The sequence below is a fragment of the Acinonyx jubatus genome, chromosome C1 (assembly GCF_027475565.1).
Source record: "Acinonyx jubatus isolate Ajub_Pintada_27869175 chromosome C1, VMU_Ajub_asm_v1.0, whole genome shotgun sequence".
NCBI classification, from domain to species: Eukaryota; Metazoa; Chordata; class Mammalia; order Carnivora; family Felidae; genus Acinonyx; species Acinonyx jubatus.
The window spans coordinates 99423083-99450162 of NC_069381.1; the positions used below are offsets into that span (position 1 = coordinate 99423083).

At 39.5% G+C, this 27080-nt stretch overlaps 1 protein-coding gene across 1 annotated transcript in view; it reads right to left on the reverse strand.

Moving 5' to 3' along the window:
• Nucleotides 1-27080, reverse strand: part of SPAG17 (sperm associated antigen 17) — a 231586-nt gene that overhangs the window by 74375 nt on the left and 130131 nt on the right. The window contains exons 21-28 of the mRNA XM_015076178.3: nt 26770-27009; nt 25673-25784; nt 23401-23559; nt 21463-21576; nt 10524-10699; nt 8505-8622; nt 5450-5628; nt 2950-3109 (exon numbers count right to left, since the gene is read on the reverse strand). Coding sequence (XP_014931664.2) covers nt 2950-3109; nt 5450-5628; nt 8505-8622; nt 10524-10699; nt 21463-21576; nt 23401-23559; nt 25673-25784; nt 26770-27009 — 1258 coding nt within the window. The remainder of the gene's footprint in view (nt 1-2949; nt 3110-5449; nt 5629-8504; nt 8623-10523; nt 10700-21462; nt 21577-23400; nt 23560-25672; nt 25785-26769; nt 27010-27080) is intronic.

Genomic DNA, 27080 nt, shown 5'->3' on the forward strand with positions numbered 1-27080 from the left:
CTCCTGGTGTATGTACTCAAGAGAAATGAAAATATATGTCCACACAAAAACTTGTACAGAAATGTTTGCATCAGCTTTATTTGTAATTTCCTAAAAGTGGAAACGACCTATATGTCCATCATTGATGAATGTGTAAACGAAGTGTGGTATATCCATACAAGAGAATATTCTTCGGCTATAAAAATGAGGTACTGACACAAGTTACAACATGGATGACCCTTGAAAATATTACGCTAGATAAAAAGAAACCAGTCACAAAAGGTCTTATATTGTATGCTTCTGTTTATATGAAATGTCCAGAATGTGTAAATCCATAGAAACAGAAAGTAGATTAGTGGTTCCAAGGTCCTGGGTGGAGGGGAAAAGAGAGTGTTGGCTCACGGGTACTGGTTTTTGGGAGAGGGTGAGGAGAAAGATGAATAAATAGAGCACAGGGTTTTTGTTTTTTTCCCACAGAGAGTAAAATTATTCTGTATGATATTGTAGTGGTAGGATTCACTACATTACGCATTTGTCAAAACTCTTAGAACTGTACATATCAAAGATCGAACCCTAATGCAAACTATGGACTTCAGTTAATAATAATGTATCAATGTTGGTTCATCAATTTGTAAGACATGTGTTTATTAATTTTTTTAATGTTTATTCATTTTTTTTGAAAGATAGAGACAGAGCACAAGCGGGGTGGGGCGGAGAGAGAAGGGGATCCAGAATCTGACGCAGGCTCCAGGTCCTGAGCCGTCAGCACAGAGCCCAACGTGGGGCTTGAACTCACGAACCACGAGATCAAGACCTGAGCTGAAGTCAGACGCTCAACTGACTGAGCCACCCAGGCGCCCCATGACATGTGTTTAAAACAGGGACAACAGTGAGCCAGGTAGAGAGGAAGCACGGAGGAATTCTGTACTTTCTGCACATTTTTTCTGCAAACCTAAAATTGCTCTTAAAAACAAAGTCTAGTGGGGCCCGTGGGTGGCTCAGTCGGTTGAGCAACCGACTTTGGCTCAGGTCATGAACTCACAGTTTGTGAGTTCAAGCCCCGCATTGTGCTCTGTGCTTCAGATTCTGTGTCTCCCTCTCTCTCTCCTCCTCCCCCTGCTCACGCTCTGTCTCTCTCTCTCTCTCTCAAAACTAAATACATATTTTTAAAAAACTTTTTAAAAAAGTCTAGAGGCACCTGGGTGGCTCAGTCAGTTGAATGTTGGACTCTTGACTTTGGCTCAGGTCACGATCTCACAGTTGTAGGATCTAGCTCGGCATTGGGCTCTGTGCTGAAGTGTGGAGGCTGCTTAAGATTCTCCCTTTCCCTGTGCCCCTCTCCTGCCCATGCACTCTCTCACACTATCTCTCTCTCTCTCTCTCAAAAAGAAAAAGTCTATTTGTTTTTTGTTTTGTTTTTGTTTTTAAAGTGAATGCATCACCTCGGACGGGAGGGCTTTGAAGAAATCTGGAGCACACCATGCTGGAGGTGGAAACTCTTTGGAACCCTGTGGGGTGCTAAGGAAAGTGGCCACCCTTACATGAAGTCCTCTCCTATCAGAAAAGGAAGGAGCCTTTGAGCTGGGGAGTTTGAAAGCTATGAGGACGCTTTCATTCACTTCAACCAAGGACCTTTTGCTACTACCAAAGGAAAGTCTATTTCACTAAATATTGAGTAACCAAAAAAGGAATTCAATTTGCCTCTTGGTCATTGGTTACTGTGGTGGTGGTGGGGAGGGGTGTGTGTGTGAAACTGACAAAGAAGATTAAATCCTGGTCTCAGACCACTTAAGTCAAATGAGAGATTGAGAAAAATTTGCAACGCAGGTGCCCAGATCCAAATCCCAGCTCTCCCACTTACTAGCTGAGAGTCCTCAAGGCAGTTATTTAACCTCTCTGTGTCTCAATTTCATCATCTGTAAAGTGGGATTATTAAAATATATATCACACAGGGTTGCTATGAGGATTCACTGATTTAATACTTTATTCAGAATTGTGCCTGGTACACAAACACACATGTCCTACATCTAAAGATCTCTTACAAATAAATATGTAAATAATGAACCTCCCAAAGGTAAACAAGAAAATATGTGAATAGAAAAATTCATAAAGAAAAAAATTATTAAATGTTCAACCTCACCAGTAGTAAAGAAATGCAAATTAACACAATAATAAGATTATTAATTATCTATCAAATGGAATAAGATTAAGAGAATGAGGAAATCCAGCATCGGCAAGGGTATGAGGAAGGAAATATTTTCGTACAACACAAGATGTAGGGGTGTAAATCGAGAATACCTCTGAGGAGAGCAATTTCATAATTTAGACTATGGCAGACACTGTTGATTGCTTACTCAACTGTTACCGGACTTCTTTTTTTCCCTACAGGTAGTGCGCATCTCCTGAGAAAAAGGCCAGAAACGTCAAATGCTTGTTTTTCCAGCTTGGGTCCCTGGCCAGGTCTAGTCAGTGAGATATAAGGGAAGGTCTTCTGGTGGGGGAAGGCGGTGGAATCCAGAAATGTTTTCCTCCCTGATAGAGAGACAACCTTGAAAGTTCTTGTGTCCATTCTCTTCGTGTTTTGCTTTGAGGGTTACTACATGAGAACCTGGGGCCTTTGCAGCTCTGAGGAAAGTCAAGAGAACCAAAGAGATGCCTACTTAGAACCTTGACATTGCCGATCTGGTCAACTAACCCTAAAACACTAGCCCAGCACTAGACCTAATGTGGAAGTGTATATAATGGCATAGGAAAATGTTCGTTATTTAGTACTACGAGAAGGAAGCAGTTCATGACAGTGTGTAATGCCGTGATTCCAATTAAAATTTATACATATGTATATGCGTCTATGAGTATAGATGAATATATTCATAGAAAAGATGAGAAGTAAAAGAATAACAATAATGAACATTTATTGAGCATTTGAAAGCTTATTAAATCCATTATAAACTGAAAGTCTTCAATTATTACCTTTCTTTGTGATGACAATCTCAGATGGTACAATTTCTGATTTATGCTGAGAAGCCGTGTCCATAAAGTCGCCGCTGTGAGGGCTTGTTGGCATTTCACCAGGAGGACAAACAGAACCTGAATCAGGACTACTGCTCACGGCACCATCGGCAAAGAGAATCTGAAGGAAAAGCGAAATCCTTACGTTCTCAGAAGCAAGCAAGAGGCTGGTTAACATTTGATGCTGTGTCAAACTGACATAAGTTAAAATAAATCCAAAAGAAAAACGCTCTTTGCAGACCTCCAGACTCAGCAACACAAACATAATATAGGAGGATAGATTGGGAGCGCAGAGAGAATAGCTTACTATCCAGCAAAATAATATTATTTAATGTTTTCCATTTACCTTCTATTTTGTTTCCTTTCTTTTTATTTCTTGTCTTTTATTGGATTAACTTGAGTTTTTATTTTCTCCATTAAAAAAATTTTTAATGTTTATTTATTTTAGAGAGAGATAGAGCATGAGCTGAGGGGCAGAGAGAGAAGGAGACACAGAATCCAAGGCAGGCTTCAGGCTCCGAGCTGTTAGCATAGAGCTTGCTGCAGGGCTTGAACTCACGAACCGTGAGATCATGACCTGAGCCAAAGTTGAACACTTAACCGACTGAGCCATCCAGGAACCCCTATTTTCTCTATTCTTTATCCTTCCCCTATGTCATTGGAAAATTATGCACTCTGTTGAAACTTACATAATGACTACATTTAAAACTTTATCACATATTTAAATGTTTAGTGTCTGTCGATATCTATCTAGTAGATATGGTGTCTACAGGTACTACAGATACATCTGTCTGGATCAATCTCTATCGCTTACCAATGTGACAAGAACCACCACCAGCTGCTGCTCATGAGAAATCTAACGTCCATCCTGTCCATTCTGTACTAGGTAACTGGTTTCCTTTAGGAAGCTTTCGGGATTGTCTATCTGCGCAGTCCCAAAACTGCACTACAACATATCTAGGTGATCTTTTAAAGATTATTAGTATCAATCCTGATTGACTCTTGTTTAATCCAAAGTATTTTTTTTTTCGTTCTGGGAAAATTCCCTATGTTGTTCCTTTCTTTATTTTCCTTCTTCACTCCCACCATTTTCTTCTTCTGGAGATTGTATTCTTCAGATCCCTTTTCCATGTCTCTTAACTTTTCTCTCCCTCACAATCCACTCCCCCACCCCCCCAATTTTCACAATTATTTTTCTTGTTTTTTTCTCCTTTTAAATTTTTATTTATTTTGTATTTTTAAAGTTTATTTATGTTGAGAGAGAGAGAGAGAGAGAGAGAGAGACAGAGAGAGCATGCATGAGCAGAGGAGGGGCAGAGAGAGAGGGAGAGAGAGAGAGAATCCCAAGCAGGTTCCACACTGTCAGTGCGGAGCCTGACATGGGGCTTGGACTCAATAACCATGAGATCATGACCTGAGCCAAAATCAAGAGTGGGTCACTTAACTGACTGAGCCACCAAGGAACCCCTCTTAAATTTTTAATTGAAGTATACTGACATACACTATTATTTGACTTTCAGGTGTACAACACAGTGATTTGATACACAATTGTCATTTTTAGTATCTAAAACTCTCGATTTTTTTCCCCAGCAACTTTTCTTTTTTTATTGTTATTTTATAGATTGTTAGCCTCTCAAGTCTCTGTCTATATTACTTCTACTCACTTCCAAGTTTTTTGTTTAACTATGCTTCTTTTTAGGTGCTCTGTCTTTAATTTTTTATTATTCTGTAATTTACTTTCATGCAGTTGGTTTTTCTGTAAGGTTGATGACTCTTGGGTGCACAGTCATATTTCTGTTTGAGGATCCCTGTTCACTTCTTGGTGGCGTAGCCTCTGGTCGCTGGGAAGGAATGGAGCAGGACACACATCTCCTGGGTATTTTGATGTCTGGTTGCCACCCTCCAGGTAGTAGTGAGTCACCTGGGACACTAACTTGATTTTCTGAGTGCAGATCTCCATCTGTGAAATGTCTGTGTTAAAACTTCTGAGTTTGAATTTTGCTGCAGGCTTTTCACTGTACATGTTTTAAACTTTCTTATGTTTCTCCGTCAGTCTGATCTCACCTGACTTGCATTTTCTAGAAATTCTTACAAAATTTTCATCCACTGATGACACATCTTGTTGTTTTGCAGTACAGTTGTGAATGCACTATTCAAAAGTATTTTTTTTTTTTTATTATTTTAAGGTGCCTTGAAAGGCAGAGGAGGCGAACACTGTGTTTAATCCTCAGCCTTGGGTCATATATAGAATAAGCTTATTTATAATAAGGATACAAATAGTCTTATTGGCAGACTATTCTATTCTATTCTACTGTTCTATTCTCAATTTTCCATCTCTGGTGTCACTCCATTTTCAAGTGGGTTGTCCCTCTTACCTACCACAATACTACTCCTGCCCCATAGCTTGTTTGTATTTTACTTTGCAGCAGGAAGGAGAATTATTTATCTAACATTCTCTTACCTGTGTGGATCCATCTAACATGTACTTGACAACAGTGCCTTGCCTGGTGATAACTCTTGATGCCTCCTGTTCCACTGGTGGCATCACCGTCTTATAGTACTCATAGTGCTTCACCTTCTGGGGGTAGCTCTGCCGGACCATGATGTCCCAAGTGGGTTCCTCATCCATAACATTCCCATCTGAAAAAAAAGCAAGCCTTAATGTGAACTGGGCAATGCTGTGTGGCCGGTGTTTTATCTTTTTAATTAATTGTTTTCATTCTTCTGTCTACAGCTGAGTAATAGGGCAGTTTCCATGTCATGACCGATGGCGCAGAGCACTGGTTCTTTTCTACCTTTGCTATGGTCAAATGTAGTAAAGAAGGTCGTCTATAGGTACTCAATAGGTACCTTCTCTATGTACAACCCATTCTTTCTCATGAGTTCTAGGACACCTCTGGCAAAATTAGGAAGGAAGCAGAGCTTTGCTGTCTTAGAGGTTCCCTTTTCTCCCTGTTGGCACTTTTCTCTTGCCCTTGACTAAGCTCTTGCCCCTGGCTGCTCAATGCTCTCCTGGTGACCCCTGGCTGCCTGGAGCCTCAGGGGGAGTCACTCACTTCAGGCTTGCCCTTCCAAAATATTTCATCATTTTTCAGAGTTAACATCGTCTCTTCATCTCTAACCAAATCCAGATTTTTCTCAGCATTCTACTCTAAGCTGGCAATCAAGGAGAAAAGCACCTGGTAATTTCCTTCAAAAGAAAATATTAACGAGAATTCAGTTTTTGCTAACCGAATATTTTCCTCTTCTCAATTTGTAAAGTGGTTTATCAACATGTAATGATGGCATTTCAAGGACTGTATCAGGCTCACAGAAAAATATTTTGAAATGAGGGCCCTTCGTGATACCCTCTAAGTCACAGAAGTATTACTAACAATAAACTAATAAGCACTTACTTGGATGTTTTTATATGTTAAATGCTTTGTATATGTATTTTATTCAGCTCATCCCAGCGAACTTTTAACGGAGACTTCACTTTCTAGGGTTTTGAAGAAATGGAGGCTGGAAAGGCTTATAGCTTCTCTAAGGTCACACAGTTAAGTGGCAGGCCTAGGAGTTGAACGGGTCTCTAGGCTTAACTGTTTTCTCATGTTGTAAAAACAACTGCTGCTACCATGACCCAAAATAAACAAAAACCACCCAAAACCTAACACTGGATTAGTATGCTCCAAATTAGAAAGTATTTTCTCATTTAATACTCATAATAACCCTGTTTGGTATATGACACTATCTTATAAATGAAGAAATTCAGGTGGAGAGGGGTTATGACTTGTCCAAGGTTACCCAAGAAAGCTCTTTCTTCATATACCACATGACCTTCCCCCCTTCTGTGCAAGGCTGACCCTAATGAAAACATTGCTCCTTTGGTATTTATGTTGTAATTATGTTCAGACTTGAATAAGGATATGCATAATATATGGAAGATTTTTAAAAGATTACATGTTCCAAGCAGAGTTATTATTAACCACATTGTCTACCATGATATAAGGATGAAAATATCAGGCTAGATAATGAAACTAATAAAAAAAGGTGGAAAGCTGGAATTTGATAATAGGATCAAGTGAACAAGCAGACAAATATGTTCTTATCTAGAAATCTCCCTCTTAGTACACTCATAACATCTTTGACTTTGACTCTGGAAGACCCTTCATGGTCATCACACAGTCATCTCATCATGGAAAACCTGGACCACTAGGAATCCTGGGAAATCGATTCCAAGAATCGTGGTCTATTTTTAATAATTGATAAAGCCTAATGAAAAACAAGATTGAGACAAATCTGTGCTCGCTTCGGCAGCACATTTACTTTCTTTTCATTTGGGTGGCAAGTAAATATGACATTGAATTATTTTTCAATAGGCATACTCTTTTTCTTTGATAGATATACTTTTCCAATATGGTGTACATAAGGAAATTATAATAAAGAGAATATTTGGTTGTGAAAAAAGATCAAGACCCACTGATACAATACAACATTTATAGATGAAGAAACATGGTCTAGAGACAGTAAGTAACTGAAAGGGCCATATAGTCAGAACTCAAGTCCCAGGCCCATGTTTGCTTTGCTGCTTCTGTTAATTCTATCGCAATAGTGGGTCTCCATTTAAGTGATATGCAAATTCAGTCACCAACGTGGATGCCCCAATTAGGGTAATTAAAGAAATCCTACTTGTACTTATTGTGACTAAGGTCACTCAACTCCTAAGTGGCAGAGATAAAAGTCCATTCTTGGTCCAGTGATGGCAAAGCCAGTGCTCTTAACAGCTATTGTGGGCCCTGTCTTCCTGCCTCTATGAAGGGACGCAGGTATATTAATTTGCTGGTCTGATCAAAACAAAGGACAGTGAGCACAAAGGAGGGAGAGGCAAGTACAGGTTGAATGCTTGAAGGAAATCAGTCTTGTTCTCAAGTATCAGCATATGATTTTATAATGTCTGTTATTTCTGTATGGCCTCTAGGCTTTGCCATCACTGGACTTTCATCTCTGCCACTTAGGAGTTGAGTGACCTTAGGCAAATTAATGAACCTCCCGAAACCTCAATTTATTTTGTAAAATGGAATTACTAGGACTTAGCTTAAAATAGTTGTAGTTTTGAAAAATGTTTATTTATTTATTTTGAGAGAGAGAGAGAGAGAGAGAGAGAGAGAACATGAGCAGGGGAGGGCCAGAGAGAACCCCAAGCAGGCTCCTGGCCGACAGTGCAGAGCCCAATGCGGGGCTTGATATCATGAACCATGAGATCATCATCTGAGCCAAAATCAAGAGTTGGATGTTCAACCGACTGAACCACCCAGGCGCCCGTATAATAGTTGTATTTTTTCATGTATATTAAATACTTAGTGCCAAGCTAACAGTAAATGCTCAGAAAATGAGGGTTATTATTATTATTAGCCTATTGTTCATTATTAACAAGTATATTTAACTAGTAGGAAAATACACACTTTCAATGGTGATTTAATTGTTTTCTATATTTTTTTGCTCCACTCCCTCCTTGCTCTACACCAGCTTACACTCACCTGTAGACTCTTGCCCAATGAAGGTCACTAGGAGCCCATTGGGGCAAGACACATTTAGGTTCTGGAAAGTGGGAACATAAAGAGTCTCTTGTAAAACAGGTTCTGGTTCCACTTCTTCCTGTAAATAATTTAACATGTGAATAAGTGTTATTTTCTAAATGAGCTATTGATTTATTACGACTAAGCATGGGCTTGCTGAGTGCTTAACATATGACTTGCCAATGACTAGTGGGCCCTGTGATGGAACCTATAAAATGCATGAGTCTCTACCTTTGTGCAATTTATATTCTATATTGTAGAATGGTACATAGACATGTGAAACAATTAAATTATAGTACCAAATGGTTGGCACATCTCTCCTCAAAAAATGAAGATATCAAAGTTAATGAGAATAGTTAGGAAAGGATCATGGAGGAGTTGGGCCTTGAAGTAGGCCTTGAATGATATTTCTGTTTGCAAGTGTGGGTGTAAAGGCTGACCACATCCCCACTACCCACTTTGTGTATTTTTTAAAGTTTGGGTGTTAGAGACGTTATGCTGTTAGGATATGTGTCCTTATTTTTCTCTAATAAGCAGGCATTACTTTTGTAGTAAGTAAAAACAATTTTAAAATGGCATAAAAAGATTATTTATAAACTGATGAAGTTTGGGTGTGTCTAGGGAAAAATCCTAATTAATTTTATGCCAACTATGCCTGAGTACCTGGTTGGTTAATTGCATTCCAGAATCAAAGTTATTTGGTTGCTTCCAACCAACCCCTCATGATAATAATTTCAGTTTTTCCAGTCGGCTTTCTTTCCAGTTAGCCACTAAAGTCATTCCAACCGATCCCTTGTTTCTGGATCTTTAGTTTATTCTAATTAGTCTTCTACTGTTGATCATTTAAATTGCTCTGCCTTTGTTACTAACAAATAATAAAACCTGAAAAGTTAGCTAAAAATTAATTAAAAACACAAAACCAAATTAAGAGGAAAGAAATTATGAAATTCTGTAAAATGAACAATACTGCTTAAAGACATGAACCTTGCCATGGCAAATCTACCATTACACAAAAAACCAGTAATTATCTCCCATCCTTCCATTAGCATCACTTTTTAAAAATTTTAGGAGAGCTGACTGGTTTGCTACCAAATTGCTTTCAGTCAAATTAATGAATTATCCAGGGCTATTCTGCTCAAACACCATGCAATTTTCATTTAGCAAGGGTCAAGTGTCCTGGCTTGAGAAAAGTCATCTTGCAGTAAAGCTAAATAAATATGGTACAGAGAGGCTAAGTAGCATACAAACCCCATAACTTTTAGAGGGCCGAGGTCTGAAATCAAGATCCCTGATCTCTTTTTAACACGTTTTTTATTCTAACGAGTTGAGTGTTTGTACATTGTACAAACTGCACAGCTGTTCTAGTAAATGCCTAAAGAGTCAAGAGTTCATCAGTGGTTTTCTTCTTGCTCCTCTTTTGATCTGTATTCTTCTATCAGGAACATGTTTGGAACCAAAGCCTCTGTGAGTGTGTGTTTGCATTGGGTGGCAGGTTGGAGGTACAGGGTGAACTGGTCTTTAGCCAGAAGCGGGCTGTCCTTCAATCCTTGGCATATAAATCTAAGCCCAAGTTTACCAAATGGAAGCATTTCCATTATTTAATTAAAGATGCTCCTCTTTCAATTGTTATTTATCTAATGAAGCTAAATAAAGTACTCAGAGAATGGTAGGAACTTAACCAACCAAGAGCAAAGAAAACTCAAGAACCAGAGTGGCAAAAAAGGCTGAGCTTGTCCTGCTGAGTTTAGAATGAAAGACCTGAGAGAGATGTATATGACAATATGTCTCCTGGCATAGGGACCCAACTCCTGTGTGCACATCTCTTCTCATTCATTCAAAATTGAAACTCCAGGGAATGTTAATTCATTTGCACAAGAATGTATGTGTGGTGCAATAACACTATGGACCTAACTCATGATTTAAAAAAAGTTAACACTGAGGTAGGAGTAGAGTTTTGGAATCCATGGCAAGTCCCTGTACCTTTTTCTCTTCTTCTTTTGGGTGTTCCTCTTCTTTAATTGATTCTCTGGGTTTTTCTTTGCCTTTTGATTTTGGTTTTCCTTTGCCTTGAGGAACAGTCACTACGACAGGAATTACTGTTGCAGTAAGTGCTGATGGGATATTCAACATTGTGTCCAAATTAGGATCCTTATCCTCTATAAAGAGAAAAGGAGAAAACAAGTAAATTAGACATTCATATTGGGTATGTTTGTTAAATAAAATTGGTATCACAAACATTTACACCAGTTGGCAACAATTTTTACCTTGCTGAATATGATTTTTTCAGTTGGATCGATTTCAGGGGTAATGTAGTCGATTTAAAATCAGAATTGTAAACATTGGGATACAGGTGCCCCTATGACTTAGCACTCTTGTATCCTTTGGATAAACTCCTAGGTAGTGCTATTTCTGAGTCGTAGGGTAGTTCTATTTTTAATTTTTTGAGGAACCTCCACTGGGTGTTGTATGTATGTGATGAACCATGGGACTCTACCCCCAAAACCAAGAGCACACTGTACACACTGTATGTTAGCCAATTTGACAATAAATTATATTTAAAAACCAATAAAATAGGGAGGAGAAGATGGCGGCGTAGGAGGACGCTGGGATCACCTGGTCCAGCTGATCACTTAGATTCCACCCACACCTGCCTAAATAACCCAGAAAAACACCAGGAGACCAGCAGAACAGACTCTCCAGAGCCAAGCATAGACGAGAGGCCCACGGAAGAGAGTAGGAAGGGCAGAGAGGTGGTGCGTGCTACATGGACTGGAGGGAGGGAGCCGGGGTGGTGGAGGGGCAGCCAGCCCACCCAGCAAGGCAGAGCCCCTGAATCTGGCTTGCAAAAGTGGAGGGCCAGACGGAGTGTGTTCTGACAGCGAGCAGGACTTAACATATGGAATGTTAAAAGTCAGCAGCTCTGCTTGGAGAGCGGGAGGGTGAGAGGATACCAGGAGGGAGAAATGTTGAGCCCTGGAAGACAGAGCTCAGCTTGGCGGGGAACAAAGGCACTGGCAAGCGCCATTTCCCTCTCCCATCCCCCAGCCGAAATTCCAAAGGGAACCAGTTCCCATCACGAACTTGCTTGCACCGCGCAAACACCCAACGCTGTGCTTCTGTGGATCCATCCCTCTGACGGGGCGGCCCCCCTCCCGGTGCTGCAAGGCCCTTCCCGCAGCGGACCACTGATGGCAAAGCAAGCTGAGCCTACCCCTTCCATCCTGGTGCACCTTGTGGATCCACCCCAGCTAATACGCCAGACCTCATCCAAGCAGCACCACAAACCTGGCAGTGTGCAAGTAGCCCAGACAGGGGCCACACCACTCCACAGTGAGTCCTACCCCTGGGAGAGGGGAAGATAAGGTACACACCAGTCTGACTGTGGCCCCGCCCACCAACACAAGTTACTCCAGAAAGCACAGGGGAAGTTCCCTGCAGTTCCACACCACCCCAGGGACTATCCAAAATGAAAAAACGGAAGAATTCTCCTCAAAAGAAACTCCAGGAAGTAGCAACAGCTAATGAATTGATCAAAAACGACTTAAGCACTCTAATGGAACAAGAATTTAGAATAATAGTCATAAAAATAATTGCTGAGCTTGAAAAACGTATAGAGGACAGCAGAGAATCTATTGCTACAGAGATCAAGGGATTAAGAAATAGTCATGAGGAGCTAAAAAATGCTATAAATGAGGCACAAAATAAAATGGAGGCGACCACAGCTCGGATTGAAGAGGCAGAGGAGAGAATAGGTGAATTAGAAGATAAAATTATGGGAAAAGAGGAAGCTGATAAAAAGAGAGATAAAAAAATCCAGCAGTATGAGGGGAGAATTAGAGAACTAAGTGATGCAATCAAATGTAACAATATCCGTATGATAGGAATTTCAGAAGAGGAAGAGGGAGAGAAAGGGGCTGAAGGTGTACTTGAACAAATCATAGCTGAGAACTTCCCCGATCTGGGGAAGGAAAAAAGCATTGAACTCCAAGAGGCACAGAGAACTCCCTTCAGACGTAACTTGAATCGATCTTCTGCACGACATATCATAGTGAAACTGGCAAAATACAAGGATAACAAGAAAATTCTGAAAGCAGCTAGGGATAAACATGCTCTATATACAGCTCTATAAACATATAAAGGGAGACCGATAAGACTAGTGACAGACCTATCTACTGAAACTTGGCAGGCCAGAAAGGAATGGCAGGAAATCTTCAATGTGACGAACAGAAAAAAATATGTAGCTGAGAATTCTTTATCCAACAAGTCTGTAATTCAGAATAGAAGGAGAGATAAAGGTTTTCCCAAACACACAAAAACTGAAGAAATTCATCACCACTAAACCAGCCCTACAAGAGATACTAAGGGGGATTCTGTGAGACAAAGTACCAGAGACATCACTGCAAGCATGAAACCTACAGACATCACAATGACTCTAAACCGATATCTTTCTATAATAACACTGAACATAAATGGACTAAATGCTCCAACCAAAAGACATAGGGTATCAGAATGGGTAAAAAAATCAAGACCCATCTATTTGCTGTCTACAAGAGACTCATTTTAGACCTGAGGACACCTTCAGATTGAAAGTGACGGGATGGAGAACTATCTATCATGCTACTGGAAGTCAAAAGAAACCTGGAGTAGCCATACTTATATCAGACAAACTAGACTTTAAATTAAAGGCTGTAACAAGAGATGAAGAGGGGCATTATATAATCATTACAGGGTCTATCCATCAGGAAGAGCTAACAATTATAAATGTCTATGCGCCGAATACAGGAGCCCCCAAATATATAAAACAATTACAAACATAAGCAACCTTACTGATAAGAATGTGGTAATTTCAGGGGACTTTAATAGTCTACTTACAACAATGGGTAGATCATCTAGACACAGGATCAATAAAGAAACAAGGGCCCTGAATGATACATTGGATCAGATGGACTTGACAGATATATTTAGAACTCTGCATGCCAAAGCAACAGAATATACTTTGTTCTCGAGTGCACATGGAACATTCTCCAAGAAAGATCACATACTGGGTCACAAAACAGCCCTTCATAAGTATACAAGAATTGAGATCATACCATGCACACTTTCAGACCACAATGCTATGAAGCTTGAAATCAACCACAGGAAAAAGTCTGGAAAACCTCCAAAAGCATGGAGGTTAAAGAACACCCTACTAAAGAATGAGTGGGTCAACCAGACAATTAGAGAAGAAATTTAAAAATATATGGAAACAAATGAAAATGAAGATACAACAATCCAAACGCTTTGGGATGCAGCGAAGGCAGTCCTGAGAAGAAAATACACTGCAATCCAGGCCTATCTCAAGAAACAAGAAAAATCCCAAATACAAAATCTAACAGCACACCTAAAGGAAATAGAAGCAGAACAGCAAAGACAGCCTAAACCCAGCAGAAGAAGAGAAATAATAAAGATCAGAGCAGAAATAAACAATGTAGAATCTAAAAAAACTGTAGAGCAGATCCATGAAACCAAGAGTTGGTTTTTTGAAAAAATAAACAAAATTGATAAACCTCTAGCCAGGCTCCTCAAAAAGAAAAGGGAGAGGACCCAAATAGATAAAATCATGAATGAAAATGGAAATTATTACAACCAATCCTTCAGAAATACAAGCAATTATCAGGGAATATTATGAAAAATTATATGCCAACAAACTGGATAACCTGGAAGAAATGGACAAATTCCTAAGCACCCACACCCTTCCAAAACTAAAACAGGAAGAAATAGAAAACTTGAACAGACTCATAAGCAGTGAAGAAATTGAATCAGTTACCAAAAATCTGCCAACAAATAAGAGTCCAGGACCAGATGGCTTCCCTGGGGAATTCTACCAGATATTTAAAGCAGAGATAATACCTATCCTTCTCAAGCTGTTCCAAAAAATAGAAAGGGAAGGAAAACTTCCAGACTCATTCTATGAAGCCACTATTACTTTGATTCCTAAACCAGACAGAGACCCAGCAAAAAAAGAGAACTACAGGCCAATATCCCTGATGAATATGGATGCAAAATTTTTCAATAAGATACTAGCAAATAGAATTCAGCAGCATATAAAAATAATTATTCACCATGATCAAGTGGGATTCATTCCTGGGATGCAGGGCTGGTTCAACATTCGCAAATCAATCAATGTGATACAGCACATTAATAAAAGAAAAGAAAAGAAGCATATGATCCTGTCAATCGATGCAGAAAAAGCATTTGACAAATTCAGCATCCTTTCTTAATAAAAACCCTCGAGAAAGTCGGGATAGAAGGAACATACTTAAACATCATAAAAGCTATTTATGAAAATCCCACAGCTAATATCATCCTCAATGGGGAAAAACTGAGAGCTTTCCCCCTGAGATCAGGAACACGACAGGGATGTCCACTCTCACCGCTGTTGTTTCACATAGTGTTGGAAGTGCTAGCACCAGCAATCAGACAACAAAAGGAAATCAAAGGCATCAAAATTGGCAAAGATGAAGTCAAGCTCTCACTTTTTGCAGATGACATGATATTATACATGGAAAACCCGACAGACTCCACCAAAAGTCTGCTAGAACTGATACATGAATTCAGGAAAGTTGCAGGATACAAAATCAATGTACAGAAATCAGTTGCATTCTTATACACTAATAATGAAGCAACAGAAAGACAAATAAAGATACTGATCCCATTCACAATTGCACCGAGAAGCATAAAATACTTAGGAATAAACCTGACCAAAGATGTAAAAGATCTGTATGCTGAAAAGTATAGAAAGCTTATTAAGGAAATTGAAGAAGATATAAAGAAATGGAAAAACATTCTGTGCTCATGGATTGGAAGAATAAATATTGTTAAAATGTGAATACTACCCAAAGCTATCTACACATTCAGTGCAATCCCAATAAAAATTGCACCGGCATTCTTCTCAAAGCCAGAACAAGCAATCCTAAAATGTGTATGGAACCACAAAAGACCCCGAATAGCCAAAGTGATTTTGAAGAAGACCAAAGCAGGAGGCATCACAATCCCAGACTTTAGCCTCTACTACAAAGCTGTAATCATCAAGACAGCATGGTATTGGCACAAAAACAGACACATAGACCAATGGAATCGAATAGAAACCCCAGAATTAGACCCACAAAAGTATGGCCAACTAATCTTTGACAAAGCAGGAAAGAATATCCGATGGATAAAAGTCTCTGTAACCAATGGTGCTGGGAGAACTGGACAACAACATGCAGAAGGATGAAACTAGACCACTTTCTCACACCATTCACAAAAATAAACTCAAAATGAATAAAGGACCTGAATGTGAGACAGGAAACCATCAAAACCCTAGAGGAGAAAGCAGGAAGAAACCTCTCTGACTTCAGCCGCAGCAATTTCTTACTTGACACATCCCCAAAACAAAAGGGAATTAAAAACAAAAATGAACTGTTGGGACCTCATGAAGATAAAAAGCTTCTGCACTGCAAAGGAAACAATCAACAAAACTAAAAGGCAACCAATGGAATGGGAAAAGATATTTGCAAATGACATATCAGACAAAGGGCTAGTATCCAAAATCTATAAAGAGCTCACCAAACTCCATACCCAAAAACAAATAATCCAGTGAAGAAATGGGCAAAAAGCATGAATAGACACTTCTCTAAAGACATCCAGATGGCCAACAGGCACATGAAAAGATGCTCAACGTCGCTCCTCATCAGGGAAATACAAATCAAAAACCACACTGAGATACCACCTCACACCAGTCAGAGTGGCTAAAATGAACAAATCAGGAGACTATAGATGCTGGAGAGGATGTGGAGAAATGGGAACCCTCTCGCACTGTTGGTGGGAATGCAAACTGGTGCAGCCACTCTGGAAAACAGTGTGGAGGTTCCTCAAAAAATTAAAAATAGATCTACCCTATGACCCAGGAATAGCACTGCTAGGAATTTACCCAAGGGATATAGGAGTGCTGATGCATAGGGGCACTTGTACCCCAATGTGTATAGCAGGACTTTCAACAACAGCCAAATTATGGAAAGAGCCCAAATGCCCATCAACTGATGAATGGATAAAGAAATTGTGGTTTATATACACAATGGAATACTACTTGGCAATGAGAAAGAATGAAATATGGCCTTTTGTAGCAACGTGGATGGAACTGGAGAGTGTTATGCTAAGTGAAATAAGTCACACAGAGAAAGACAGATACCATATGTTTTCACTCTTATGTGGATCCTGAGAAACTTGCCAGAAGACCATGGGGGAGGGGAAGAAAAAAAAAAAAAAACAGAGAGGGAGAGAGCCAAACCATAAGAGACTCTTAAAAACTGAGAAAAACTGAGGGTTGATGGGGGATGGGAGGGAGGGGAGGGTGGGTGATGGGTATTGAGGAGGGCACCTTTTGGGATGAGCACTGGGTGTTGTATGGAAACCAATTTGACAATAAATTTCATATTGAAAAAAAATAAAATAAAAACCAATAAAATAAAATAATATATAAGGCCTGAAAAGAATCAGAATTGTAGTTAAAAAAATCTCAGGTACTGAATACTTTGACATATTTGATGCCATTATTTCACATGTTCTTGCCTTCCTGTCTATATTATGAACTCCTAATTATAGGGCAACAACTGTATATTTGAGAAATATTTATTGAGAGGCTCTTATATGCAAAATATTTGAACCAGTGGGTAGTAATAATAACAAAATGTATAAAAGACCTTATGAAGCCAAAATAGTCTAAATAAGATTTATACTCAAATAGCTTCAATTCAAGGACATATTAAATAGGAAAATAAGGGATACAGATAAGGAAATTCAGAAAAGAAATTGGTTTGTTTAGTTGAGATGATAAAAAGAAGTCATAGAAGATTGATTTTTATGCTTAATATAGCAATGGATTGTCAGAATTGTCAAAGGAGAGCTGATCTCTGAAGGAATTATGTTGGAATCTTCTGAGCATAATTTGCATCTTGAGTTCTATTCTCCTCTGGGTTCCAGAGTAATACTCCCACCTGAATCTCCTCTTCCTTCTTTGGGCAATTTCTTTCTGTCTCTTTACTGGTTCTTCCTGTCTCGTGAATCCTTAACTGTCGTTAAATTTCAAGGATTCTTCCCTTATGCTTACACAAAGGATGTGTTTTAACTCTGGCTACTCATAATAATTACTCACTGAATTACAAAAAGAAAAAAAGCTCAGCACTCTCCCACCCCCTTGACCCTCTGAATCAGACTCTCTATGGATGAGGCACAGGTATTTACACCTGTGAAAAATCACATGTGATTGTGATACACAGCCAGCACTGAGCACCTTTATTACATACAATAGACCTGAATATCTCATATACTACTGGAGGTCCAACTATCATCTACATACTGATGAGTCCAAAATTTACATCTCAAGGCATGACCTTTCTTTCTGAGCATCAGATTCATATGTGCAACTGCCTTTAGACATCTCCCCCGGTTGTCGTACTGGAGACGTTTCAAACTCAGTGATTCTCTCTTATCCTAGGACAGGAAAGTCTATGTACTCAAATCTCATTTAATGACCAATGAAGCACCTCATTTCCCAAGTTAGACAGTGAGGCCATTTGCATTTTCTCTTTTTGGCTGACCCTATATAACCAGTCACCAAGCCATCAGAAATTTCTCTTGAATGATGCCTCTCCTATCTAGTCCTCCCTTTGCTTGTAGTCTCACTGATCTCTTGATTTTCTGTAGCAGGCTCCTAACTGGTATGACACCTCCAATACCACCATTTCAGTGTATTCTTCAAACTATCACTAAAATTATATTCCTAATATGAAATCCAATCATGTCACTTCCCTTCCCTTACTTAAACACCTCTGACACTCACTGATCTTATAGGGCATACAGGACTCATTTTCCTCCACTCCAGCCACACTCAACTTTTCACCTTTCTGTAAAGATGGCATGCTTTTACACAATTGTACATTTATACAAATGGTTCTTACTATCTAGAATTGCCTTTCCTTGTTGCTTTGTCTGGATAGTTCCCATTCGTCTCTAAAGTACCACCTCAGATGCTGTATTTTCTCTCTGAAGTATTTTCTAGCTGCCCCTGGAACTCTGTTTATATATAATTTCTAGCACTTCTGCAGTTATTTCTCTATTTATGTTTTCTCACCCCTTTAGACAATGAGTTTTTTTGAGTAGATATGCTATGGTTTTATTCGTCATCATGGCTCAGTGCCAGCAAGATCCCTGACCCATAGGAAGTACAGTATATAAACAAGTGAATGATGTCCAGTTATAGGCAGTTGGAAACTCCTCTCTCTCATCCCCATCCACTTACTCATTCAGTAAATATTTATGGAGTACCTACTATCATGAACTAGGAATTGGGTAACCAGTGACGAACGAGGCTACAGGGAATTTACACTGTAATGGGTAGACAAATGAAAAAACCCTCAGGTACAATGGCATGTGTTACGTCCATGATAGAGGAGGTACAGTGGTCCATGGGAACACAAAAGAAGGGAATCAAACACAAAATACCTCTATACAACTTATACTTTGACTATACTACACAGTTTGCCTTTCCATAAACAAGTCGTGCTTTTATGTTACTGAGATTTTGTACACACTGTTCTTAGTAATTAGAATTCCCTTTTCCTTTGATTCTTTGCTTAGGCAATTCCCACTCACTTCCAAAGACCCAGTTCACATGCTACTGCCACTTGATCTGTGAAGTCTTTCTCAGAGCAAGCAATCTGTAAGCTGAGACCTGAAGGATGGTAGGAAGCTTAACTGTCATTAAGTGGCGGTACATGCAGCAGGAGAAAGTGGTCCGAGCAAGAGGTAAAGCATGAGCAAATGGCCAGAGATAAGAGAAAGCACTCAAGGAACTAAAAGTCACAAAAAGAATCGGGTAGGTGGAAACAACCCAGATGTCTATCAACAGACGAATGGATAAATAAAATGTGCCATATACATATCACAGAATACGATTCAGTCTTAAAAAGGAAGGGAATTCTGCAATATGCAACAACACTGATGGAGCCTTGAGGAAATTATGCTTAGTGAAATAATCCAGTCGCAGAAAGACAAATACTGTACGATTCCATTTACATGAGTTATCTAAAATAGTCAAAATAATAGAATCAAAGTGTAAGATGGCAGTGCCAGGGGCTCAGGGAGTAGGAAATGGGGAGTTGCTACTCAATGGGTAAAAAGTTTCAGTTAAGCAAGATGAATAAGCTCTGGAAAGCTGTATATACCCCATTAAGGGGGGATAACTGGACTGGAAATTTGTTTAGTTATTAGCAGATAAAAGTTCTTAAATATTACTATTATGTGCATACGTAAGGAGTTTATATTTTTTGCAAAGACTCATGCCTTCAATATTTTTAATACACGAAAAGTAAAACATTACTTTTTTTTTAAGTTTGGATTTTAATTCGTTAGTTAACATGCTTTGTTATATTGGTTTCAGGTGTACAATATAGCGATTCAACAATTCCGTACTTCATCCTATGCTCATCATGACAAGTGTACTCAATCCCTAATTGCTCTCTATAACTAAGAGTCTATTTCTTAAAAATAAAAGTCTGTCTCTTGATTTCTCTCTCTCTCTTTTCCCTTTGCTCGTTTGTTTTGTTTCTCAAATTCCACATATGAGTGAAATCATATGGTATTTGTCTTTCTCTGCCTGACTTATTTCACTATAGTGTCTATAGTATAGACTTTTGAACAGTATTTGTTCTTCTAATCCATGAGTGTTGGGATGCCTTTCCACTTGTTTCACACTGGAAACAATTTCAAATGCAGTACTTATAACTTGAAATTAGGAACATTTGTTTTAAATGGAATACTTGCACAATAACTTAAGGATTAAATAAAAAATAGGGAAATCACTTAAGAAACAGCAGTAGTAGAGTTGATTGTAGAGTGTAAATGTCTTAATCTGAAATCATGATAAGAATGGATAGGATTTTTTTAGTGACTGTGTATGATAATGAATCTAATACATAATTTGTTAGGCACAGAATGACTTCAAGTGCTGGCTCAGAAACAAACCAAATAGAAAATTAAAAGATAAAACCTCAAATAAAGCAAAAATACTGACAAATTTAATGGGCTCTCTGACTCACTAGAGTACTACAATATTTTGTACAAGGTAAGAAAAAGATTGTAACGATCCAATGGAATATTGTCTCTGCATAAAAAGAGCTAGATAGCAAGGCAGATAAAACTACACATAGTTTTAAGGCTATATAGCATAGGGATTATCTTTTGATTTTGTAAAGTTTTTTTCTTTTTAATGAAATCTGTGTGTTTAGATCCTTGTAACACACGTGGGAACCCACAAGATTTCCTAGTTGGTTCTTGGTTAAGTGACATATTATCTTGTGGTTTGTAAGGAAATAGCTTCCAGTTGGAGAATTTGTTCATTAAAAGTGGGGTAAAGAAATCCTTCAAGATGTCCAGTGAATGGCTCCTTTAAGGCTGTTAAGTTCTGAAGTACATTGAGATTCCACAATCACAGGATTCGTAAAAATACTATGTGGAAAACCAGGAGGATTCCTTGAGAAATCATGCTTTTTTTTGGCACCAACTAATGGACTTATTTTCCTGGGCTAGTTAACAAAGATGACTGAAATTATTTATCTATCTATCTATAAAATTTTATATGTATATGTGACTATATGTAAAATTACATATGATGAGTTCTTTTTCAAATGTCAAAGCACTGTTTTTTTTCTATGTGTGAAAGATTATACATGTACGTATATGTAAATACACATGTATATATACACACTCACATGTATATTCCCACCTTTCAAGAAAAGAGGGGCATTAAATCAGAACGTGTTTATCAACCAGTGAGCAGGTTGAGGATGGACAGGTACCGTTGGTCACGGGACACTTATCCTTGCTGTTGTGTTTATTTTACCTGGTGTCATTCCACTTGGTCCATAGTAACTTATTGAGAGGCAGATGCCGTTTTCTAAGGTGGCCGAAAAAGATCCAAACTTGCTGACAGCTTTATTCTCTGCATCTGATTCTTCTAAAAGACAAAATCAAATCAAGGGCATGTCCGTTTTATTAAAAAGAAATATAAGCAAAATCAGTGCAAAGTGGAAATCGTGTATATAAAAACATAGATATGATTTTTCTTAATGTTTATTTAATTTTAAGAGAGAGAGAGAGAGACGGAGCAGGAGTGGGGGAGGGGCAGAGAGAGAGAGGGAGACACAGAATCCGAAGCAGGCTCCAGGCTCTGAGCTGTCAGCACAGAGCCTGACGCGGGGCTCGAACCCACCAACTGTGAGATCATGACCTGAGCTGAAGTCAGCCGCCCAACCAACGGAGCCACCCAGGCACCCCAAAACATGGATATGGTTAAGTAAATTATTGATATATATGTATATACCAATAAATCACTATGAAATAATTAGAAAACTTTGTTTTCGAAGAATATTTAATGAGTAAGAAAATGTTCCTGATCATAAAGTAAGAAATACACTACGATAGCGGTTACCGCCGTGGTGACAGAATTATGGGCAACTGTTATTTTCTTTAAATATTCAAATTTCATAATTTTTAAAAAATAATAAACCACATATTCTTATATCAGGCAAAATGAAGAAAAGTAACTAAAAATTTTATGTTTTAAGTTCTTGGGTACATTCAAACTTGTCAAGCATTGTTTTTTGAGTTTGGAGAACACTGTGATCATAACTGAATCTACTGGTAAGATTTAGTTATATATTTTATCAGTGACTTGAGTTCAAAACGTTTGATTAATTGACTCTTCCCTTTTGCAGGTATAATCCATGTCACATTGGGCAGGAAGCATTTAGTCTTCCCAGGTGGTGCTGCCTGGAGATGTTAAATAGTGTTATCAGGAAGTTTCATGGTGTATAATCACAGGACGTCTACCTGGAGCTCCCAACTACCAGAGGTAGAGACGCTCAAGACTAAATATAGGGTTTCTCTCTTGTCCTTGTAACCTAAAAAATGTGATACCATGGGGAAAACTAGTGATAGAGCACAGAAAGAAACCCCATCATTTGTAGTGAATATTGGAGAAAAGCTAAAACTTTAGGAGAAATGAATTAATGAGAACCCAAGTCCTAGAGATTGCACTTGGTACAAGTTGTGTAAAAGATTCAGACAAGGATGGACATTGCACACTCAATGTTGCTACTTAAAGGCAGCCACCTATATAGACTCTGTGTGACAACTGGACTCAAGAACTGGGCATCCAGATGGGGTAAAAACCAAGTGAGTAGCCCACTATCCATGGGCTGTGTGTGCAGGGTATGTACACATTACCTCAGGGAAAATGTACATAAGCAAAATGGCAAAGCGCTTGCCTTACTATCTGGAAAAATTACACTAAGTGGTAGAGATGCATGTGTGTTGCTGTCAGATGCATGGGTCTGACGCACTGCTGGAAGGCTAACCTCCACTCAAGGACTAACCTCCACTCACGCAACGACCAACCTCCACTCGGGCAAAGACCAACCTCCACTCACGCAAGGACTAACCTCCACTCACGCAAGGACCAACCTCCACTCGGGCAAAGACCAACCTCCACTCACGCAAGGAATAACCTCCACTCACGCAAGGACCAACCTCCACTCGGGCAAAGACCAACCTCCACTCACGCAAGGACTAACCTCCACTCACGCAAGGACCAACCTCCACTCGGGCAAAGACTAACCTCCACTCATGCAAGGACCAACCTCCACTCAGGCAAAGACCAACCTCCACTCACGCAAGGACTAACCTCCACTCACACAAGGACCAACCTCCACTCGGGCAAAGACCAACCTCCACTCACGCAAGGACTAACCTCCACTCACGCAAAGGGGCAGCCGCTTGCCTGTGTCAAGCTTTTGCTCTTCCTCTCTTTCTTCTTTCTCATCTTCCAAAGAACTATCCTCTTCTTTTTTTTCCTTTTTCACAATTTTCTTAGGGTCTTTTAAATGAATTATAAAAGTGTGCTTGTCCTTTTTCACAGTTGCTTTGATAAAAGTTGGCCCTGGGGAAAATCAGGGGATAGAAGGTGGGCTTGCTGGTCATACCCCATTAGGGCACTTGACAAGACATGTACATAAGGCAGTATAGAATGTACTCCAGGGAGTGGAAACACCTACGGATATCACTAGTTTACAAAAAGATGCCTAAAGGAAGAGAGTGAGGGTGGAATCCCAGAAATGAATGGCAGGTGGATCAGGGAGATGTTGGCAGAGTTTCTTCTTCTTCTTTTTTTAAAATAAAAATTTTTTTTAATGTCAATTTATTTTGAAGGAGAGAGACACAGAGTGCAAGCAAGGGAGCGGCAGAGAGAGAGGGAGACACAGAATCCCAAGCTGGCCCTGGGCTCCGAGCTGTCAGCACAGAGCCTGATGCAGGACTCAAACTCATGAACCAAGAGATCATGACCCGAGCTGAAGTCGGACACTTAACCAACCGAGCCCCCCAGGCGTCCCTGTTTGCAGACTTTCTCGTCAAATTACAGAAGAGAAAATACAGTGGCTGAGGCTACCTACACTCAATTTTGTGATTAATCACATGAGTCAGTTGATGTGAAAGGGTTTTACAATTTACAAAGAATTACATCAATCAGTTATAGCAGTTATTATTGTTGATAGCAACAAATAAGCATTTTCCTAACGGCCCATTCTCTCTTCTAGTGTTCTGACTCATTTTTGGTCCCCTTTCTCAGCTTTCTTCTTCTTTTTAAAATTCAGCATATTCTTTTCAATGTTGAGAGGGCGACCATCTCCCAAAACTGATAGGATTAGGATAAAATTACCGTATTTACTGTGACCCACTTGAAACTAATAAACGTATGCATATTCAAATCTCGATGAGAGCAAGGAATAGATGTTGAAAATAGAACATAACAGCACACAACTTGAGTCCAGTAGTTTTCTCAGTTATGTGATTCTAAGCTCCATTTTTAATGACTACTAATTGTACCCTGTACCCAAGGATGATATTCAAAATATCAAATACTAAAACACATGATAATATAAAAATGTGTACCTATATATTAATAACAACCCCTGCCATGTTTCCAGTAAACAAACCTTATATAATAAAATGGCCTGACATTTGATGTAAGTTGTACCACCAAGCACTGTTTAAATAATTTGCATAACTTTCAGGCTTTTTGATTTTAAAAAATTATTGGTGTGATCTTTTATTTGATGTGGCAGTTACTTACTATCTAATAATGCTTCTGCCTGAGCCATGATTTCACACAGGGAACAGCATCTAACGGTTGCAATAATTTCTTCATTAAATGCCTTGTTATTAGATGACAAGAGAGAAGGAAAGAAAGAGGGACTGAGAGAGAGGGAGGTAGGCAGGGGAGAAGGAGAGGAGGGAGAAGAGGGTAGGCTGGCATCAGGTGGAGTGTGGGAATAGGAGGAGCCCGTGTTGCCCCCTCCCAGGGGGCATAACCTTGTGGACATTACACAGGGTCTTCCTGGACCTCCTCACATCTCTCAGAGACAACCAGCTAGCTCCAATCCACCTGAGAGATCTTTAAGGGGCAGTGAAAAGATAAGCCTTCAAAGATGTCCCTGATAGGTTCCCGGGGAAGAAATATGCATTTTCTTCATGCGGTTTCCAGATTAGGTCCTCTGCAGTGCATCTGCCAGATTCCTCTCCCACCCACAGCCTTCTGAATCCAGAAGCAACTTCTCTGTAGCTCAAATAACTGACCTCGGCGGCAGGCCCCCAAACTCTGTGCTCCAGACACCAACCCAGAAATTTGCTGTAAACTCACAGTATGTGCTTGGTTTCTGAGATGTCACTACGTGTTGTAATTAATACTACTAATTAACTCTTTGCTTGTTGTGGTTACTGTTATAATATTTCCCCGATCATAGAGAAATACGTTAGGACTTTCACCACTGGAATTTTCTTCACAGAGCGTCCCAGCTAACCTCTCAGCTGGCCCGTGCCCTGCAGGCGATTTTAACAGAAGAGTGTGAAGTCTGGAAATCCTGAATGTGGCGCATAAGAAACTGCAGTGGCCACATCACCACCCTCACCTATCACACTCATGGTTCAAGGCCCCGAGACCACCTGAAAGGGTTTACTATCTTCCAAGCTATTAACCAGCTGCCTTCAAAATGTACCTTTTTCAAATGTTGTCTTCTCTACTTCAATCTGCCCTCCATCTGAAGGATACAGGTAAGAATTTGTTCCAGAGATTTGGATGGGTATCTCTCCCATATTGTATCCACAAAACTACAAGGGAAAAATCATGCTTTGAGTGTGGAGCTGCAATTGACAAGAATCAGCTCATCGATGTGAGCCAGTTCCAGTCACCATAAGCTAAATTTCTGCTAAATGAATGCCTGTCATTCTGCAGACTCAGAGGCTCATGTCCATATTATCTTTAGCACCTCCTGTGGTCTTACAGTGACAGGCAGAATTAAAGGAGGCCCAAGATTTTAAAATCTGTTCACTGGAGCGCCCGGATACCCTAGTGCAAATCAAATGACTGTACTACTGAAAAGCAGTGGGAGGAGAAATCGATTTCTCTTCTGTTGGCTGTTAATTTTCTGTTTAAAGTGAACTGATATCTTGAGGAATATTGACACTTTATTCTTTATTTTTTGACACACTACATTTTACGAAGTCCTATGGTAAAGGCATGTTTTACTAAATGTTGCTAATAGAGCTCCCAGTGATTGGTGATGCATGCTAACATCTGAGAACTGGCTTAGAGTAGCTGCTAGAAAGGACAAGGGCTGTTTCATTTCTTTTCTGTCCATCTCTTTCCCATTAGGTTTTCCTCATAAGACTGCTTGAGGGAGAGGTTTTACCAAAGCATACGAGCAAAAAATGTGGGTGTCTACTCAGCAGGTCCTGTCATGGAGATAAACACAGCCAACCTCTGTGCTCACTGTGATCTTTCATAGTTGCTTATTTACACTAACCTAAATGAATGTTTTTGTGTCAAATCTCCATTCTCCTGCCCTGAGTAACCTGGCTTCAGGGCACTCATGGAAAACTGGCCTCAGGGTGTTCCTATCTTGGTGACTGGCTACAAAGAACATCCTAGGCATTAGAGGGTGGAGTAGGGTCTGAGATCATCTTTGCTAGAAGAAACTCCAAGGCCTTCGGTGGGGTCAGTGAAGACTGGGAAACTTGTGTTTCCACAGAAGCTGTGTTTCTCCCAAAACAATGAGTAAGGACCCAAAGAGGCTTCTTACAACATCGATTTTACCGGATAAACAATCCCAGGTTCTGGATGCTGGGGGGGCTCCTCTGTTATTTCTGGGATCTTCAGCTGGTCTTCTTTAGGTTTCTCCTTCAAAAAAGATTTTCTCTTCACAAGCTTACTGTCTTCTTTCTCTACCTTTTCCTTGCCTTTCTTTCTACCAGTTTCCTTACTCTTCTTTTCTGCTTTTTTTTCTTCCTTTAAGCGCTCTTCTGCTGCTAATCGATCTTGTTCTTCTTTCCATGCCTGTGAACACATTTAAAAAAATTAATGGGATTTTGAGACACATTAGATCCCACTCAGGTTCATTTGGGAGA